General features: G+C 45.1%; 1 protein-coding gene across 1 annotated transcript in view; it reads left to right on the top strand.

The window, feature by feature from the left end:
* Window positions 1-20,925, top strand: part of LOC130473685 (chemokine-like protein TAFA-5) — a 31,538-nt gene that overhangs the window by 1,592 nt on the left and 9,021 nt on the right. Inside the window, exons 2-3 of the mRNA XM_056845252.1 lie at window positions 11,616-11,768; window positions 14,668-14,795. Of these exons, the coding sequence (XP_056701230.1) occupies window positions 11,616-11,768; window positions 14,668-14,795 (281 nt within the window). The remainder of the gene's footprint in view (window positions 1-11,615; window positions 11,769-14,667; window positions 14,796-20,925) is intronic.

Genomic DNA, 20,925 nt, shown 5'->3' with positions numbered 1-20,925 from the left:
AACAGATTCACCTTTTCACTGGTGGCCAGTGGCTGAGACCCATATCTATTGTTTATTTAGTTCATTTATATCTGACGAAGGGAGCTTTAACTCCTAAAAGCTCATACCCTGAATTTTGTTGGTCTCTAAGGTGCTACTGGACTCATCATTTATATCCTGCCATTCTCCCCAGTTGGGACCCAAAGGGGCCTGCATCATTCTCAGCTCCTCCATTTTATCCTGATTGTGAAGTATTGTTAGGCTGAGACTGTGCGACCGGCCCAAGGTCACATAGCAAGAATCTGTAGCAGAGTGGGGATTCGAACCTGGCTCTCCCAGACCCTAGTCTGACACTATAACTGTTACACCACGCTGGTTCTGTGGGCTGATTTTTACCTTGAGCATGATTGACATGAAGGATGGGAGGCGTGTCCATGTTTATTGCATGGGATCGTGGGAACTGACTAGGTCTGAAACCTGCAGTTTGCTTGGAGAATTCAGTCTAAAACTTAGGCCAGGGCTTTTTGTAACTGAGTGTGCATGGGAGAAAAGCATCTCAGTCATGTGCAGAGAGTTTCTCTGCAATTGATTTCCATAGAAGGTGTTGCCCACTGTGAGGCTTACATTTTTCCTTTGTTACATCTATTGATAGTTATTTGGTATAATTTAATCCCACTGTTTCCCCCAAGGAACTCAGAGCACTGTACATGTTTCCTCATGTTATCCTCATAATATGAGGATAGGTTAGGCTGACAGAGAGAGTGACTGGGCCAAGGTCCCTCAACATCTGCTATTTAAGATCTGTAATTAGAATTGCCAGGGATTGAAACTGGAACCTTCTGCATGCAAAGAATCGTGGAATCATAAAGTTGAAAGGGACCACCAGGGTCATCTAGTCCAACTCCCTGCACAATGCAGGAAATTCACAACTACCTCATCCCCAGTGACCCCCTACTCCATGCCCAGAAGATGGCCAAGATGCCCTCCCTCTCACGATCTGCCTAAGGTCATAGAATAAGTATTGCTGACAGATGGACATCTAGCCTCTTCTTAAAAACCTCCTACCACCCGAGGAAGCCTGTTCCACTGAGGAATCTCTCAGAATGTGATCTACCACTGAGCCACAAAGCCTTTGTCAGTTGATATGGACTTAAAAGATACAGACACCTCTGCGTTGAAACAAAGTTGAAACAAAGGACAGGAAGATCAGCTTCTCCTCAGGTTTGCAACCTGAAGATAGATTGCAACCTGAAGATAGTTTGAAGTGCCAGCGAAATGAGGCCTGCTTTACAGATAGAATATGGGTGGGGGTAAAATACTATGAGGGTAGAATTGACTGCACCACTTCAAATTGTGGGTGGGGAATACTACTTTAAATGCCTCAAGGTACTTAAAAACTCACTGGAAATAAAAGACCAGCACAACAAGCAAAGATCTGGCTTGCAGAAATATTCCCCCTGATGTGCTAGTTTCCTATCTGAGGAGCATTCCGATGGCAGAAGAAGAACAGGACATAACCTGTATACAAAGGAATGGGGGTGGCAGTGCGCAGATAAACTAGGTCTGTTTGGAAGTTATAGTCCATAAAGAGTTGCTATTACTTTTGATCCCTTAAAATACTATTTTCTCCAACGTGAGGACAACTTGGGTCCATCTAGGCTTCTGTGGCTGGCTCATTCCATACAATCTGTTCTCTGTGATCTTTGTTATTCAAGGATCTCACCTCCTTGATTACCCATTGGTACTGACAGAAACCCTGTCCATGTGTTACAATGTACCCATGGGCAACTTGCATGGTACACCTGTTTGTAAATATCTGAAGAACTGAGCTGTGGATCATGAAAACTCACACCCTGCCAGAAATTTTGTTAGTCTTTAAGGTGCTACTGGACTCTTGCTCTTGTCTACTGCTACAGACAGACTAACACGGGCTACCCATTGTGATCTACCTGTTTGTAAGAGAGAGGCAATGTGTAGCCAATTTCAGAACCTGCAGTTTAAATTACAGGTTCAGTTGTACATGAGTTTAATGTAACATGAGAATTACTGAGATTCAACCCTGCAACTTTGGAGGATGAAGTTGTGTGGCTGTCCCACCTCACAATAGGTTTTAAGTTTTAAAAGACCCTCTGCACACTCCCACCTCACAATAGGTTTTAAGTTTTAAAAGACCCTCTGCACACTGTCACCCCCATTCCCTTTTATACAGGTTGTGTGGTACGTGGTGGTTCCCATGCCTTCTGGTTCAGAGACTCCCCCTTTCAGATGCTGGCTTCCAGAGGAAGCTTCTCTGTCACAAGAGGAACTCAGTTTTTGTCTGTTTTCATTGTAATTGAACAAATCGTGATTCTTTTTATAGCTAAAGCCCTCCTTGTAAAGCTCCTCTGAATGACAGTGTGCCACAGTAAGGTACAGGGAATTCCACATACAGCCTGGTTTCTCCCGCTACTTCCTTTCTGACAGCTCACACTGTATAACAACCCTGCCTGTCCAGACACTGCGGAAGAAATCCTGTGCTGATGTTCACTCACCCAGAAACATAAAAAGCGCTGTCAGTTTAAGTGTTCCGCTGAGAGCTCCCAAGACAGGACTCTTGCAAACAAGGATGTGAGGGGAGCACTTTGCAGATCCATGTGGATCCATCCATAATGTCGCAATTAGCAACTGTAAGTAAATGTTCACGCAGACATTCAGTTGCCTTAGCCAGCCAAAGAGGAGGCCGGCACTGGCCTCTGGCATTCGGCAGACAAGACCCTGCCCAGTTCTCAGCTGTTTTACAAGGGCCCTGGGCATGCTGTGAAGCACAAGGCTGGTTGCTGCACAGCTTCCTTTGCTGTGCAGTGTGTAAAGAAGCCTAGGTGGGATTTATTTATTTGCTTCATTTATAACCTGCAGTGGGGACCCAAAGCAGGTTGACATTGTTCTCCTTGTCTCCATTTTATCCTCACAACAACCCTGTGAAGTAGCTTAGGCTGAGGGTACATGACTGGTCCAGGGTCACCCAGCAAGCTTCCATGGCAGAGTGGGGATTCGAGCCTGGGTCTCCCAGATCCTAGTCCAACACTCCAATCACTACACCACTCTTGCTGTACATTCCAATGTCATAAGAACATAAGAAAGGCCATGCTGGATCAGACCAAGGCCCATCAAGTCCAGCAGTCTGTTCTCACAGTGGCCAACCGGATGCCTCTAGGAAGCCTGCAAACAAGACGACAGCAGCAGCATTGTCCTGCCTGTGTTCCACAGTAATACAATAGTAATGCTCCTCTGATCCTGGAGAGAATAGGTATGCATCATGACTAGTATCCATTTTTACTAGTAGTCATCTGGTGCCTTTTCTAAAAACAAAGCCTCCGGGCGGTTATAAATATAGATAGAACTATTTACTATCGAAGACTAGTCATCTGAGACTAGCCCTGCGCATTTTGCCTTGGGTAAGGTGTAAGTGACATTGTTAAACGGAGCAGCCTTTTGTTGCACCTGGGAATAGAGCGGCTTTTGCGTAATGCAGAGCTCTTCATTGGAGGCCATTATGCGGTATAGAACTCTGTGAAGAGATAACACCCTGTAGCATCTGGAGACACAAGTAGATAAGACTTGAGAGATCCATGAATGGCACTCCCAAGCATCTAATAAATTGGTAGTAGCTGCATGGGGAGGGGGGCTGATTTGGGTCAGGGTTGCGGTACTTGGGCAGGGGGCATTTAATCCTATCCCCTTTACCATGTACATGATTTCAAACAGCCCCCCCCCCCCCGCCGCCGCCGCCGCCGCCGCCACCATTTTCCTTGTTGGATGGAAGCATACAGGTTGCTGGGATATTTCCTGTATGTTTCCCTCAGTGGGACAAATTGGAATTCCTAGGAGGGGGGTTCGGAAAACAGCATGGGGGGGGGAAGGTTAAGCTGTCCTCCCCCTTTATCTGCAGTCTGAATCAGAACCCCCAAACTGCTGCTTACCAATAAAAAACGTGCTCGGGAGATCAATTTGCATAACTTTAAACATCTGGTTTGCCCTCAGTGACTGACTAGCGTGTTGCTCAGCTTTTCAAGTTCAGTTCATTAAAAGCTAGTCTGGCCTCTAAATGCTACAGGATTTCTGCCCTTTTTTCTTCCAACTGTTTGCTTCTAGTTTTCTGCAGTACCTGTGTAAAACTCGTAACATTTGTGTTCCCACAGTAATAAGGTGTTGGTCCATTTAAAACCTCACATTTGTTTTTTGTTTTTTTGTTCCTCTGGTCCTTTCTGTTCCTCTGCCTTGGGTCATCCATCCAAAGAGCTTGTGGCTCGGATAAAATGTGAAATGGGGTCTTTTTGATTCACGCTCTTAACCACAGCACCAAAGCAGTGTGAAACCATCCATGGATTTGTTCAGGCATTGCTTGCAAGAGGCATCTTATGTACTTCTGCTCTGTGTTTCCACTGGAGTTTATGATCTGTTAATCCGCAGCTGGGTTCAGGTGTGGTGTAGTTCTGGGCTGCTACATTGATGGCCCAGGCCAGCCTGATCTCAGATCTCAGAAGCTAAGCAGGGTCGGCCCTGGTTAGTATTTGGATGGGAGACCACCAAGGAATACCAGGGTTGCTGTGCAGAGGAAGGCACTGGCAAACCACCTCTGTTAGTCTCTTGCCATGAAACCCCCAAAAAGGGGTTGCCATAAGTTGGCTGCGACTTGACGGCACTTTACACACACGCACACACACACACACACACACACACACACACACACACACACACACATTGAGGTTGCTGCTGTAGGACAGAGGATGGCAAGAGATGCTTCTGAGATCCCTTCCAAGCCCTGAAAACAAAGGATCATGTAGAACAAAGTGCAACAGAAAAAATGTGGTGCGTGTATACTTTGAGTTTTCTGTGTTCTTATTAATTAAAGTACTTGTACTTGCTCAAGGCAGCTTACAAATCAGAGTTAAAACATTACGATTTAAAACCAATGGAATAAAACTCCATCTCCCTCCCCACCCCCAACTACAAAAGATGACTGCAGTTATACATCATTAAAAGCTCTGGCAAATAAAATGGCTTTGCATTCTCATGAAGATTTCTGAGACTCTTGAGGTGAAAAATTGTTAGCATTTCAATGATACTAAGAAAACTGGGAGGGAAGGTTGTAGCTCTTAGTACACCCAGGAAATTAGGACTGCATTTTTGCAGAGAAGCAGTTTTCAGTCCATGAGAATTAGTCTGGAATAAATTGCACCGTCTGTTTTTACTCTTGCAATCACTGACACAGATTATAATTGTCTTTTTCTACATTTTGGGACATATTTCTGAGATCACAGAACAGGGCAGCCATCCCCTTAACAGTTGTAATTGCCTCTCTGTTCACACAACTAAAGCAGTCGAAGTCTTTCCCTCTTTTCTTTCAGTCAATATTATTAGGATTTGTAGTTCAGTTTCTTTTTGTTACATTTGTGCGTTGTCCCTTATCACTCGTTCCTCTTTGTTTCTGTGCTGTTAATTTTTTGTGTTTGCAATGTGCAACAGGGACATGCATGCTGCTGGAAAGGGCAGATTGCACTGCCTATTCCTACTTCCAGGTGGTAGGCCAAGGGACACAGTCACAAGTAAAGTTACATTTAGGGCAGTGTCTCCAGTGGCTTTTTCAAGCAGCGAGGCAGAAGGAAGTGGTGTAATGCATGGTTACAGGCATTGTGGAGAACAGTTCAGACAAGTAACTCTGTACTTAGGCACAAAATCCAGAAATGAAATACTTGAGTAACTTCCAGGTAGAAGCAGTTCTACTGCAAAACCAGGCATGTACTGATCCCTCAAGATTGTTTGTACCTCTTCCATGAGGTACTTTTCACCCAGCTTCCTGTTTAGTGCTACCTCATGGAACCGCCTTTTATGAGGAACAAGGTACAGACTATACTCAGCTGTTTTCAGTGTGTTCTAGGACACTTCCAGAAATGTGGTCACTGTGGTGTGCACTGTGGTGTAACTTCCCAATGTGACAGCAAGGTAGACTTCCCCTGACTATGGAAGATCCACTGATTTAGCAATTTGTAATAATCTCTTTTCCTTTCTGTAAAATGTATTAGGGCAGCCAGGGAATAGCTTGTTGCTGGGCAGAATCTCCCTGTGTGTCTGAGCTAGTAACTGGGGTAAGAGTCATGGAGGGTTACAGTAAACCATAACAAGAACTGGGTGAAACTGTTATTCTATTGCCGCCTCGATGTCTGGAGTGCTATCAGCGTTACCCTGAATGTTGATGGGTTGTCATATCTTGAATTTGGATAAATATTCCTTCCTCAGTATGATCGGGGCTCAGAGATTTTTACTCGGTAGAGTGCTCTGGGTCGCAGCTGCCAGAATAAACTGTTTTCTTGAATAACGATCTGCAGGTCTCTCTCTCCCCCCACGAACCCCCGTTTTGCCGTATCACCAACAAGACAACTGTTACAGGTGCTCTGTCAGGCTGCCCTGGGAAATTGAGAAGCTGCAGCTGGACCAGAACATTGACTGGTGTGGGCCATTAGTCACAGAGAACACAAAACACCCACCATTCAAGACAGCAAGGAGTTCTGTGGTACCTTGATGACCCAGAGTTCCAGTCTTTGTCAGATGCATGGAGGTGGCAGATATGTGTGCTTGCGTGCACACACACACACACGTGCCCACACACACACACGTGCCCACACACATATACAGGGTGCAAACAGAAGGTTAAAGGTAATCCACCATGCAAGCACTGGGTCATTCTTGACCAATGGGGTGACATCACAACATTTACTAGGCAGACTGTTTACGGGGTGGTTTGCCATTGCCTTTCCCAGTCGTCTACACTTTTCCCCCTGCAAGTTGGGTGTTCATTTTACTGACCTCGGTTACCTGAAAACAACTTCTGTTGGGTTTGAACTCAGGTTGTGAGTTCCTTAGTGAACTTCTAGTCCTTAGTGAACCCAAGCATGATAATGTCAAATCACACATGAGCTCCACTGTTTAGTATTTTCGTATTGGTGCTTACTTTTAAAACTAATTATGGTCAGGCCCTTGGATACCTGAGGCGGTATCATCTCCCACTGTAAGAGCCAGCCCAGATACTCTTCTGATCTGTCTTACGTTTGTTTGGTGGCCACTGTGCAGAGGATTTTCCTGGTGGTGGCCCTCCAATAATGAAGTCCGATGTTAAGGCTGCCAGACCTGTGAACTTGGCACATTTAAATGGGCTTTAAAGATCTGTATTTACAGAAGCATTTTATAGTTAATATGTCTATTTGGTTTTATTGGTTGCTCCCTGCGCTCCCCCCACCCCACACACACACACATATTCTCTGGATAGTTTTATTCTTTTTATTGCATTTTGGTTTTGTTTCTAACTTCAGAAGTATGATATTGAAAGACAGGCTATACACTTGCTAAATAAATAAATAAAAATAGCAAGGGCAGAGGTATCATCTTTACCAGAAAGGAGGATGACCCTGGATGTAAGATGAACCCCCAAGTTTTAAAGCACCAAACATACCTGTGACTAGTATGCAAATTTAAGACAACCACCAATTTTTCTTAATGGTACTCCTGGGGGAAAAACTGCCTTTCATGTAAATTGGGTACCATAAACCACTGAGAACTTGGCCAGGGCAAGATGAAAGGGTATACATACTGTTTGTTAAAATATTGTCTCACAGCTGTGCCTGTTAACTATGTTTTTATATCATTCCCATAGAAACCATCCACAAGTAAAAGTAGACTGAGACACAGACTTCCCTCATTCCTATTCATCCTATCTTATTCTACTTTTGAAATAGAAAAGAGCAAGAGTCCAGTAGCACCTTAAAGACTAACAAAATTTCTGGCAGGGTATGAGCTTTTGTGAGCCACAACTCACTTCTTCAGATACAGCTAGAATGTGATTCCATCTATCCTTAAATAGAGACAAGTGAATTAGACACACACTGGCAATGTAAATGTCAAAAGCAAAGTAAATGATATCAGCAGGCGTGATTGGATTAGGTGTGATATGAAGAGGGGTAGTAGGGTTGGAGAAATTAGCAGGAATCCCAGATCTTTATTAAGTCCCGGAGAATGCATAATCTTGAGCTTCATTGCGGGCGTGTGTTAAGTGCCGTTAAGTCGCTTCTGACTGAGACAGGAGGGGGAAAATGTCATGGCAACCCTATGAATGAAAGTCCTCCAAAATGTCCTCTCTTTGACAGCCTTGCTCAGATCTTGCAAATTGAAGGCTGTGGCTTCCTTTATTGAGTCAATCCATCTCTTGTTGGGTCTTCCTCTTTTCCTGCTGCCGTCAACTTTTCCTAGCATGACTGTCTTTTCCAGTGACTCTTGTCGTCTCATGACGTGACCAAAATACGACAGCCTCAGCTTAGTCATTTTAGCTTCTAGGGTCAGTTCAGGCTTGATTTGATCTATAACCCATTGATTTGTTTTTTTTGGCAGCCCACGGAATCCGTAACACTCTCCTCCAACACCACATTTCAAAGGAATCTATTTTCTTCCTATCAGCTTTTTTCACTGTCCAGCTTTCATTGAGCTTCATTATTAGTTGTAATTCAGCAACTGAAATCACCCTCTACATTGGACAAACAGGCCAGTCCCTGCAACAAAGATTGGATGGACAGAAGTCTGACATCAGAAACCACAACATTCAGAAACCAGTGGGGGGACAGTTTAACCTTCTAGTACATTCAGTTGCTGATTTAAGAGTAGCAGTTCTCTTAAAAAGGGATCTCAAAGGGAGATTAGGAAGAGAGACTGTTGAGGGAGTCAGGGCATAGACCTTTCTGTCCAACCATTAAGATAAGGGGGAAAGACCTGGGACTGGCATGTTGCTTATTGTCTTGAAGATCTGGGTCGTTCATTAATACCAAATTATCAGAGAGGAGACTCCTGGGTCCTTGGGGAAAACCACACGCTAGTTGACTCCCACCATAGGCTTTTAGCATAATGGACAGAGGAGCTGCCTTCACATTCTTTTCACGCCCTCAAAATGACTCACTGTCATTTTAATATCAGTTTGATCTCTTCCACCTTTAATTGCTAGGCCCATCTAAGATGTGGATATGGACAGGGATCAAAAATGGGGGTTTCCATTTGGGGGGGGGGTCCCAGGCACATCAGAAGCTAAGACATTTCTTTTTTACCCAGGCTTTTAATTAAGTGTCTTATTTCTCCAGCTGCTTCATGGCCTGCTTGTGGTCTGAGGCTTGTTTTTATGGCTCGTTTGTTTTTATACTAATAATTTATTATTTTAATTGAAAGAGCTACCTCTTGTGTGATGGCACAAAAATCTCCTAAATAAATAAATATTGCAAACCAGTTTGATGCATTCATTTTATTTGGAAGATTTATACTATGCCTTGATTTTTAATACTCAAGGAAGTTTACAATCAAGGTAATACTTTACCATAAAATTTTAAAATCATGCATAGTATATCTAAAGGAACTGTCTAAAACATCAGACATTTGCAACTAAAATACAAATAAAACAACAGTAAAACTAATGGAGAAAAACCTCAGCAGCAATAAAACGGCAGTAGTAATAAAATTAGCAATAAAATCAGTAATTTTTGGTTAAAAAAAACCACTGGTACAGATTCAAGCATCATTGTATCAAGCCAGACATTAACACTTCTGCAGTAAAAAAAAGGAAAAAAATCTTAACTAACCTTTGAAAGGCCAGGAGAGAGGAGCTGCTTAGGCCAAGAAATTCCACAGTGAGGGTGGCAGAGCTGAAAAAGCCCCGTCTTGCATACTCCCCAGCCTCATGTTGGCCAACACAGAAATACAGAGCAGAGTGCCAAAAGGTGCTCTTAGCATACAGGTATGGGCCATGCGTCTGCTTAGGGATGTATGGTTGCCCTTTTTCAAATTGTACATTTAATATAGGAAAGAATTGCCTAGTGAGGTCAGTAGCACTGAGCAGTCCTACAGGATCAAGTCCCCAAGTCCTTGAAAGCAGGGAAAGTGATAAAAGCACCCTCAGCAAGGTAAATCTTACGCAGCAAATGCACTTCTAATGGAAACGTCTTAGCCTCTCACATCTACTTATTCGGATAACAAATAGCTCTGTGGGAAAGAGAGCTGCAGATTGAATGTATATATTACAGTTCAAATAAACATGAAAAGGCTGCTGCGTGTGCCTGTATAAATCGTACTGATCTTGCATGTTTTCATCACATGAATGCTATTGAAGAAGAAGTGAGGAAATGAGACAGTGCTGTTACCCAGATAATAGGGAAGCAGGCAAACAAAAGGGTTTATGAACTTACTTAAAGGGAAAGGATTTGTTTAAATGGATCCCAAGCATATAAATACATCACAACAGAACAAAATGGCTAGGCCTTGCAAAGAATTAGATGGAATTCAGGCAAACAGCATGATCAGGGTGGTTTAACAAGGAGGTGTGGTGACCCATGCTCATCAGTAGCTTCTTTTAGAGCTCCACAGGAGCACCCAGTTTATTTCTCAGAATGGAAACTGGTAGGTGGTATTGATGAGGCAAGAAGGTACATATAGAAACGGAAGAAGTTTGTATCTATCAGGGCATGGATACAGGCTTGGGTGGGCAGGAGAAAAAGATACGGTGGGCTTCAGGAAAGCAATTTACTGCCAGTTTATTTCACGGGTGTGTGTGTGTTGGGAAATCCTATTTATCTGGAGGCAGACCGATATAAGGGTGTTGTGTTCGTACCCAGACGTTTCCTAGGTTAGGGAAGAGAGAGAAAAAAGAGCTTTGTGAAGCCAGGTCATTGTGGCTGGGAGTGGCTCTTCAAATAAAGCATTGGGCTGAACCAATACTCTCTGTTAAGTGTCCCACAGTACCTGAAAGAGAACGGCCTGTCTCTGTTGAGTATCTTGGTCCAGCTTCTCTTCTCATCAGCAGAAGTCAACCAAACTGCTGATTCCTTGTTTGACTCTTGTTTTGGTATAAATGTGCTGTAGTTCCTCAAAATGGCCAAATTGTATTCCATGGGGCTGCTGAGAAAGGAGAAATGGATCCCGTATGTTCTAGTTTTAGTGACTTATAAGAATCTTCTAGTTTTAGTGGATTATGAGAATGGAAATTGTGTGGAATATTGCCCCACCAAAGTTATTTTAATAGTCAGGTTTCTTCTCTAAACATTAGGGTTTTCAGCCAGCCAACCATACAGGCCTTTCCTGAATTTTAGCTTCTTGAGTGGTTGCCAGAGTTGTAGGAGGCACACAAAAAATATCACCAGAATAATTTTTGGTACTACAAAAATGTCATCAGGGGACGTTAACGTGTTACACAGGGAATGGTTGGATTTGTGAGGTAATGCCTGTTAATGTCTCGGTGAATGTAAATATCTGTGCACTGTGCTCCCATGTAGAGTAAGGTTTTTCAGGGTGCAGCAGGAAAGACCGCATGTGTATGTGCTGGCCTCCCAGCCACAAGTGTGGGGATCAGCCAGCCAGCTGAGAACAGAGACCACACCTCTCCCTCTCAGGTGAATGAATAGCTGATATCTTGACTTTGGACATCTCTCTCAGCCAATGCAATGTCTCTGTGGCTGGTGTCACATTTCTGCTGTACCTTTAACCCCGAAGGTCTGGCTCCAGGTATCCTACTCTGGTGGAAAGGCTGCGTGCTTTTCTCTACTGAGATACTCTCGTGTTCCTATGTCTTGTTACAGGAAAGGAGCTGGAGGTTGGGACGTGTGAAATCACAGCCTTGGACAGAGATATGAGCCATCCCAAGAGGATGATTGCCAGGCAGACGGCACGTTGTGCTTGTAGGAGGGGCCAAGTTGCTGGAACAACAAAAGCAAAACCTGCCTGTGTGGATGGTAAGAGAGCAAGGCTTTCTTCTCTCAGGGCCCACAAAGAAGGGGACTATCTTGAAATTTGCTGAGTACTCATGCAGATGCAAACCATGGTCTCTGCAAATGTCCCATGCAGAGGCCATATGCTGATCTTTATGCTCAAAAGCTAGACACCCTCGCCAGGGGAGCTGAAGTAGAGCTTTGCAAACTTTCTGTGTAAAGAAAACAATGAAACTAGATGAGCGTCTCCAGTCATAACTGTCACCAGTTAAACAGCAGTAGCTCATATCGTATTCTTCACCTAGGAATAAGCAGAACAAAATTCCAGACAGAAAGCAGGTCATGAGGAAGAGAGATTTCATGGAAGCAAAGGAATTAGTAAAAAACACCACCGTGTGTGTCCCTGGTTCCCAGAGCCAACAGTGAGTATAGGAAAAAGGGCTCCTGCACTCATTTGAAGGGTCTGATGCCCCGCCTTTGGGACCAGTCAAGTCATCCACAGGTTTATGTCTTGCCTCAGGGTAGTGAAAGACCTTCAGAAACCCATAATACACACCACGCACTTTGTCCACCAGCAGTAACAGATTCTGTTTGTGCTATTAGATAATGCTGTGAATCATAGAATCATACAGTTGGAAGAGACCACCAGGGTCGTCAAGTCCAACACCCAGCACAATGCAGGAAATTCACTACTACCTCCCCCTCACACCCCTAGTGACCAGAAGATGGCCAAGATGCCCTCCCTCTCATCATCTGCTCACAGTCACAGAATCAGCATTGCTGACAGATGGCCATCTAACCTCTTCTTAAAAACCTCCATGGAAGGAGAGCTTACCACCTTGCAAGGAAGCCTGTTCCTCTGAGGAATCGCTCTAACTGTTAGAAAATTCTTCCTAATGTCTAGACGGAAACTCTTGATTTAATTTCAACCCGCTGTTTCTGGTCCGACCTTCTTGGGCAATAGAAAACAACTCAGCACCATCCTCTATATGACAGCCCCTCAAGTACTTGAAGACGGTTATCATATCTCCTCTCAGTCTTCTCCTCTTCAGGCTAAACATAACCAGCTCCTTCAACCTTTCCTCATAGGACTTGGTCTCCAGACCCCTCACCATCTTTGTTACCCTCCTCTGGACACGTTCCAGCTTGTCTACATCTTTCTTAAATTGTGGTGCCCAAAATATGTGAAATATGACCTTGTCAAGGTAGGAGTTCTTTGGAGAATTAAGAGCAAAGCCTTGGACTGAGAAGGCATGGGAAATAACTGGCTCTCCCCAGAACTGTAGGACAATCCTACAGAGGTAATTAAAAAATAAAATTCATTTAGTGTTGGACTGGTGGAACATTGCTGCTCCACGTGCATCCCTTAAGAGTCCCCCTCGCACTCTGAGCAGAAATTCATCCTCTTCTGAGAATGTGTCCTAGGTAGTCCCCCAACTAGTGAAATGATATGTGTCTGTCTCGCAAGCTGTTCACCTGAAGAGGGCACCTGTTCCTTTGGAAACTGTGCAACTCTGAGAGAGCAATGTAGCAGCCAAACCCCTTCCTACCCTGCTGTTCGAATGGTCCATTCCATCTGTTGATGGATAAAACTAGAGTCCTCTGTACAAAACCCATTGGGAGAAAGGACTAGCAGACTTGCATCTTCCAACTCATGGAGCATTGAAAGGGACACGTGATGCTGCCTCATACTGAATGAAACCCTTGATCTATCAAGGTACATATTAGAGTAGGCAATAATGACCTTGATAGACAAGGGTCTCTTTCAGTATAAGGCAGCCACTCTCCAGTGTCTGTAGTCTTTCACGCTACCTTCTACCTGATCCTGTTAACTGGAGATGCTGAGAATTGAACCTGGGATCTTTTCATACAAAGCAGATGCTCTGCCCCTGAGCCATTGCTCCTCCTAAGATGCAGTCTGTGGGGAAGACCTGGTCACTATACATACAGTCATTATATTGTGATTGGAATACTAGAGGGCAGAAGTTTTGAAGCAAACCAGTCCCCAGCAGCCACCTAGGTCTTATGGGATAGAACTAGATACCATGCATCTGTTCCCTACATAGGAGCAGCAGTTTGTTTCAGAACATCAAGAGGGCTTTGACATGGTCTAAGGGAAGAAAGAGGGCCTCTGGGAAATTGTTACAAACTGTGGGTGCTGAACCCTGTAATAATCTGGTCCGGAGCTGCACAGAAGCGTTTTGGCCTCACAAAACAATGCCTTTCCAATCTAGGAAGCCACTTGATCACAGTTGGGGAGCTGCTGAGGGGGGGAAAAATCCATGCAAAATGAGCTGAATGTCCTGTTGGTCCTTTGGGACTTGCAGGAAGCCTTCCTGAGGCCTCAGTGTGTGGGCACGTGTTAGCTTGTGTTGCTATGTTCTGTGATGGTGCAGCGGTAACACGCTACCTAGTGTTGCTACGTGGGAGAATCTGTCCCTTGCCTGGGGGTGGGTGTTTGGTACATGTGATGAGCATGAGGCTATTCGGAGCCTGCAGGTGGCTGTTGTCTCATGTTTGGAGGTGTTATTACTACAGCATAAAGCATAAAGCGTCCAAGATTTGATTCATTCTCCCTTCTTTTTCCCCTTTCCTTTTTTTTTCTCTCCTTCTGTTCCCTCTCGGTACTTATTATCCTTCCACTTCAAAGGGCCTTCCCCAATTAAAAATATTGATTTCATCTTATGCAAGCCCTGCGTTTCATTCCAATGAAATGGAAGGTGGTGGGCGTGTTGCAGGGAAGGGGACAGTCTTGCTTGGGGGGAGTACCTTGCCTCTGCTATAAACCCATCCTCTGGAACCCAAAGTTTCAAGTTTTATTGATTGTTCTGGTGAAACGTGCACCTAATTTTTGTCCTGCTCTCTCTTCCTCCCTCCCTCCACCCGTTCCATCTTCCTTTATCCCTCTGGCTGTGTTCGGCAGCCCACATCATTGTCAACAAACAGTGGTGCGGGATGGAGCCCTGTGATGATGGGGAGCAGTGCTCTTTGCTAATCAACCGTTCAGGCTGGAGCTGCACTAGGCAACTGGGACGAATAAAAACAGTCACGGTGAGTAACCGCCTGGGCTTCTTTTGGCCACCCAACCCAAGCCGAGAAGGAAAAGGGGCCAAGAAACCTGCTGCTTCTGGGGGTGCTGAGCTGAGAGAAAGGAGAGTTGTTGATGGGAGCTGAGGAGAGGAAGTTGTTGTCACTGGGGTGGAATGGGGAGATTGTGTGTCTTTCAGTGTGAGTCACGATACTCCTACAGAGGGCATCATGGGTTTAAATAGTGGTAGGAATACAGTTCTTCCTAGAGGGTTTCTGCGGGTACCAATTGAGAGGAAAGATCTGTTTGTATACATGCAGAACCAGGTTAGCCCCCAACTTTGCAAAGGTTTTGCAAGCATAGCCAGTGGCTGACAGCCACTTATGTGTCGCTCATCAGTACACAGAAGTTTCCCCAGTGGGGCAAATAGCAGCTCACTGGAGACAGAGCATCTCTGTCATTTACAGCTCCTTGCTCCTCTGTCCACACAAAATGCTTCCTGAGGCAGCAAGTTCATCTAACCAAGCCTTGTGTGCTCTGAAATGTGGTGGCTGACCAGGGGCAAGCTTTCTGCTCCCTAATATTGTTTTTAAACACAGATGTCAGAGAGGGAGGCTGTGACTTTCTGCTTGCAAAATGTGTGTCCTATCACTTAGCTATGGCTTCTGATAGGGACCTGGGAGGGCTTTACCAGCCCAATTTTGGTCTTTACGCATGCCAGGCAGGAGTTCCACCATGATGCTCCTACTCTTCTTGCTGACGCTCTTGCACTGATTTCTCATCTCCCCGTCAAATGTAGAAAAATGTATTAAAATAAAGTCTGGATAAGCAGAATTTGCCAAGTTTATTCAACCCACCTCCTTTCTGGGTTAGAGAAAGCTGTGTGAAAATAAGGAATATATACACAATATATACTGTATTCAACTTTGTGTCCTCAGAATAAACTGCCCTTCCACTGGAAAAATTAGCATTTCCACAGTCTCTGGCCAAATGGAGAGGCATTTCAGTGACCACTGCTAACTAAATATGCCAGAAAAAGAATCCCACTTTAGGGCACACAGGTGATATAATTTCCTAGCCCTCCTCCCTCCATTCAGAAGAGCAGAAAAAGATGGTTTCCCACCGATTGTTTGTTTCAAATTTAACATGAGGGATTACAGTAGGATGCTCCAAGACATGTCCCCTGTGACAGTTCCACTGGAAGACTGTGTTTCCAATTATTTAGTTACCGTGAGAAGATCCTGCAATTTGTCTAGAGTCACCAACTCACTAATGCACTAACGAGCATGTTAACCCCCCAAGGTATTACTTGAATTCTGTTCACTGTGTGCGATTGTATTGGCAAGGCGAGCTAGCTGTGTAGCCAACACAGCATGTTTGTGGGTTGAAGACCTGAAATATTTTGTCATTTCTTTCCACTTGCATTCTCATGAAGAGTTGCTTCTTCAGCACACTGAATTTGTAAACAAGAGAGGTACCAAAGGTCCAGCTTGCCTGGAAGCTATGCCGCTCCTGCATCCTGGAGATGAATGATTGACTGCTGAGGGAAGAGCAACTTGCCAGGTAGCTTTTCAGAGACCCAGTGCAGTGCAGTGGTTAGGGCATCAGACTATGACCAGGGAGATCTGGGTTCAAATCACCACATGAACATACATTTCCCTGGATGATCTTGGACCAGTCAGTCTGCCTAACTTACATCACAGTGTAGTTGTGAGGAATAAATGGAAGTGAAATAACTGTATATGCCACTCTGAGATCCTTGAAAGAAGGATGGGATACACATTCAATAGAGGTATAGATTCAGATACACATTGGGTATTGTCGAAGGCTTTCACGGTCAGAGTTCATCAGTTCTTGTAGGTTATCCGGGCTGTGTGACCGTGGTCTTGGTATTTTCTTTCCTGACGTTTCGCCAGCAGCTGTGGCAGGCATCTTCAGAGGAGTAACACTGAAGGACAGTGAGAGACACTGTCCTTCAGTGTTACTCCTCTGAAGATGCCTGACACAGTGAGAGACACTGTCCTTCAGTGTTACTCCTCTGAAGATGCCTGTCACAGCTGCTGGCGAAACGTCAGGAAAGAAAATACCGAGACCACGGTCACACAGCCCAGATAACCTACAAGAACTGACACACTGGGTACTTTCAAACATGCCAGATAATGCACTTTCAATCTAATTTAAATGCACTTTGCAGCTGGATTTTACTGTGTGAAACAGCAAAATCCACTTGCAAACTATTGTTAAAGTGGATTGAAAGTGCATTGTTGTATGTGTAAAAGTGCCGATAAACAGCAACAAGAGGGGTAAATTCAGCGGCCCTGGACCAAATTCTGAAATGTATTCTGCTGTATAGCACTGATGTCCCCTGGCTCAGATTCAGTTTTGTGTTATTACCAGAGTTCATAGGCATCAGTTTAAAAATATGAATTTGTTCGGCTGGTCATGCTTGTGTGTCATTTCTCTAAGAAATCCCTGTCTGACTTGGAATAAAAACTAAGGTATGGTCAGCATTCAAGCAGATACATGTGCAAAAGTATATTCCCTGAACATGTGCTCTCACTCAACAGCTCAGCAAACAGTATAAAAATAAAAACTATTTCTCTGCCTTTAGTCCAAGCTTATTTTTTCCCCTCCCAGTCTTAAACACTAAAGTCAGAGTTGTGTAAAAGCCCCCAAAGGCTGGTTTTCAGAGGTCACCTTTTCCCCCAGGAGTTATCCAAGAAAGCTCATAAATACTGAACCAATTTGGAATTGAGCTGAGGAGAATTTTTTGGGTATTGATTTAGGTTCTCCTATTCTCTTTCTCCCAAGGTCAGATGTTTTTTTAATTCTCATCCTGTGTATGAGCTTCAAAACAATGTGTCTAGAGGTGGGATTGGAGGGAAATGTATCTGGAAAAGATCAGACTGGATCTAGCATCCAGAGTGCTGGGGGGGTGGGGTCACTTCATAAGCTGTAACGGTTGAAAAAAAATTGCTGGGAGAGTAAAACAGGCCCGAGGCTGTGCTGAGCTTTGGCTGAAATTGTAGTGCAGTTATTTCTTCCAGTTTATCCTGCGAGTGCAGGGAGGCATCGCCTGCCCCTGCTGCCTGGGGGAATCAGCCCTGCTAATAGAGTTTGCACACGGGCCACGCACGAGGGCTTTGCCAGCTATTAATATAACTCACTCGCAGGGCCACGCATCAGGCAATTTGTTTTCTGGAGTTCACCACAGACACACCAGGGATCACTCTCTCTTAGGCCGTATTAAAGAAGCGGCAGCCTCGGCAGGTAGAGATGGATGTGGATGTTCCTTAAACAAAGCTCTTCAGCACAGAGGGGGGAATAATGAGGCCTGAAGAGATACCTGGCCAGGCCTGATGCGCAGACCTACCTTTTTAACACAAGGAATCAACAGCAGAGTTAAAGGGCCTGGATTACTGCCTCTGTACTGGGCAACTCTGAAGGGGCATCCACATATTGTGGGGTATTGCGCTAGCGTCGCAACATAACCATCATTGGCAATCCAGCAGTGATTGGTTGCTATGATGCAGCGGCGATGCAATCTCCAGTGATGGTTTGTTTCTATGCAGCTTTGGCATACATAAAGGATTGTAAAATAATTGTTAATGCAGTTCATCTTCAGAGCAAGCAATGATAACAGGTTCTTGGGCAAGGACTAGTACCTTCTTTCTCCCTAAAGAAATCCACAGCCATTTAGCTTCTACTTGGGTTGGCAGGTTTTAATCCAAAGACCGTGACTATGCCTTAAATGCTTGGAGGCAGTAAGAATTGTAGGTGATGCAACCCCCCCCAATTCTGTTGCTCCACTGGTCTCTCCCCCTAACCTCTTTTTCTAATTCCTACAGGCAGGGGCTGGTAAAGGGGCAAGTCAGGAAGAGCGGCCACTGCATCTCTCCCTCTGCTTTAGGAGTATTGCAGATGCAGGCACGGTTTCTGGGTTAACATCTGGCAACCTCTATAGCTTAGGAGTGAGAGGTAATACTGAGAGCGCCACACGCCTCTTTATTTTGTTTATACCTGCTTTCCCCCCAATGGGGACCCAAAGCAGCTTACAACATTGTTCTCCTCTCCTCCATTGTATCCTCACAACGACAACCCTGTGAGTAGGTTAGGCTGAGAGAGTGACTGGTCACCCAGTGAGCTTCTGTGGCAGTGTGGGGATAAGAACGTATGAACAGTCCTGCTGGTTCAGACCCAGTGGATACAAACCTGGGTCTGCCAGATACTAGTATGACACACTAACCACTACATTACACTGGCTTTATAGAGTTTTTAAGGAGCTTTGTTAGGGCCTCTAGTCCAACTCCCTGCTCAGTGCAAGAAATCCAAAGCTGGAGTCTTCCCAACCCCTCTGCTTGAAGACCTCCAAGGAGGGAGAGCCTACCTAGCCCTAGCAATTGGTTCCCTTGCCATACCAGTCTTACCCTTAGGGAGTTTCTCCTAATATTTGGCCAAAAGCTGCCTTCCTGTACTTTAAGGCCCTGATCAGAACCTGGATGTTTGTCTCAGTGGGCTTAATATGCCCATTCCAGGTTGAGAAAAATTGTGCAGGGAGAAGGCTTAACCCCCCCCCCCCACATCCCATGGTGTAGTTTGGGTCTGAATTGAGGCTCTGCATACCTGCATTTGGGGGGGAAATATGCCAGGAGCTCATTTTTAGAACTCCCAGTGTCTCTTGTTGTCTGCTCCTGGGGCTTCCCATTGAAGTGCTTGCTTCTTCTCAGTGGGAAATGACCTAAGAACACAAGAAAAGTCATGATGGGTCAGACCAAGGTCCATCAAGTCCAGCAGTCTGTTCACACAGTGGCCAACCACGGGCCTCTAGGAAGCCCACAAACAAGACGACTGCAGCAGCATTATCCTGCCTGCGTTCCACAGCACCCAATATATTAGGCATGCTCCTCTGATCCTGGAGGGAATAGGTATATATCATGACTAGTATCCATTTTTACTAGTAGCCATGAATACCCCTCTCCTCCCTAAACATGCCTACTCTCCTCTTAAAGCCTTCCAAATTGGCAGCCATCACCACATCCTGGGGCAGGGAGTTCCAAAGTGTCAGTTCCTGTGCCCATCCATCAGAAGGGATTGTGAGCCTTGAGCCCAATATGGAATAAAGCCCCAGGTTAGCACCTCTCTGCAGCCTCTCAGAAATCGGGCAAAATGGCGATGTCTATGATAATGCTGGGTTTAACTATCTACAGATGGTAATTTTCTGCCGTTCAGCATGGGGTTCTAAGGACTAGGTTTGGCCTTCTAAGGATTGGTGCTGCCTCCAAGTCCGACTTCCAGATGCTTCCTGTGATTTGGGAGCTTGAAGCTGTGTGTGGGGGGGAATTTTCTGCTTTGAAATGTGCCAGGGTGCTGGCTGCAGAGCAGGGTGGGTTGGCTGTGAGCAGCCAGAGGTAGGCAGGGATGGAGAGGTCAGGAGTGCACAAGGAGTCCATGGAGGAAGAGAGAGGAAGTGCCAGTGAATTTCTTATTCTAAAGGTGCTGGAGTTGAATGGCTCCTGTAGCAACATCCCCCCCCCCCCAGATGAGCGCTGTGATCCCAGAGCAGCTGCCTGGCGGCTCAGCGTGTGAGGCCCAGAAGTCTGTGCTGCAGTCGGCTCAGCAAGTGAATAACAATGAATAGGGAACTGGAAGTTGCTGGTGGGAGCTTCCAAAGTGCACCAGGATCTTTTATTAATGCCAGAGAGTCTGGAGGTGTAGAGGAGGATGAATTCTATTCCCCACAGGGAAACACAGATTGGCATTGTCAAGCCAAGCCTCCATCTCATGCCTCCATGCAAATTGGGAAGCTCTGGGCATTTGTAAGGATGCCAAGACCAGTCCTTGAGGAGGTTCCTGTACCATTCATAGTAGCATCAAAGAAAATCCCCACCAGTCAGAACTTCTCCCATCACTATAGCATTCCTTAGATCTTGAATGGAAGCAGCAGTGCAGTTTGATGCAAAGTGACTCCTGTCTAAGCCCACAATGAGCTCAGACTGGAATTACTGTGTAGAACCCTATAATTATCATGCTGGATATGGGGTGGAATAAAAAAAAAGAACAGCCCCGCATCGTGTTCTCCTTGACATTTGGGCATATTTATTTACTATATTTGTAGTCTACCTTTCTCACGGAGACTCAAAGGGGATTACACCG

Source organism: Euleptes europaea, chromosome 2 (assembly GCF_029931775.1).
Source record: "Euleptes europaea isolate rEulEur1 chromosome 2, rEulEur1.hap1, whole genome shotgun sequence".
NCBI lineage: Eukaryota > Metazoa > Chordata > Lepidosauria > Squamata > Sphaerodactylidae > Euleptes > Euleptes europaea.
Note: the sequence above shows the minus strand (reverse complement) of the source record. Positions and strands in the feature narration are given on the sequence as shown.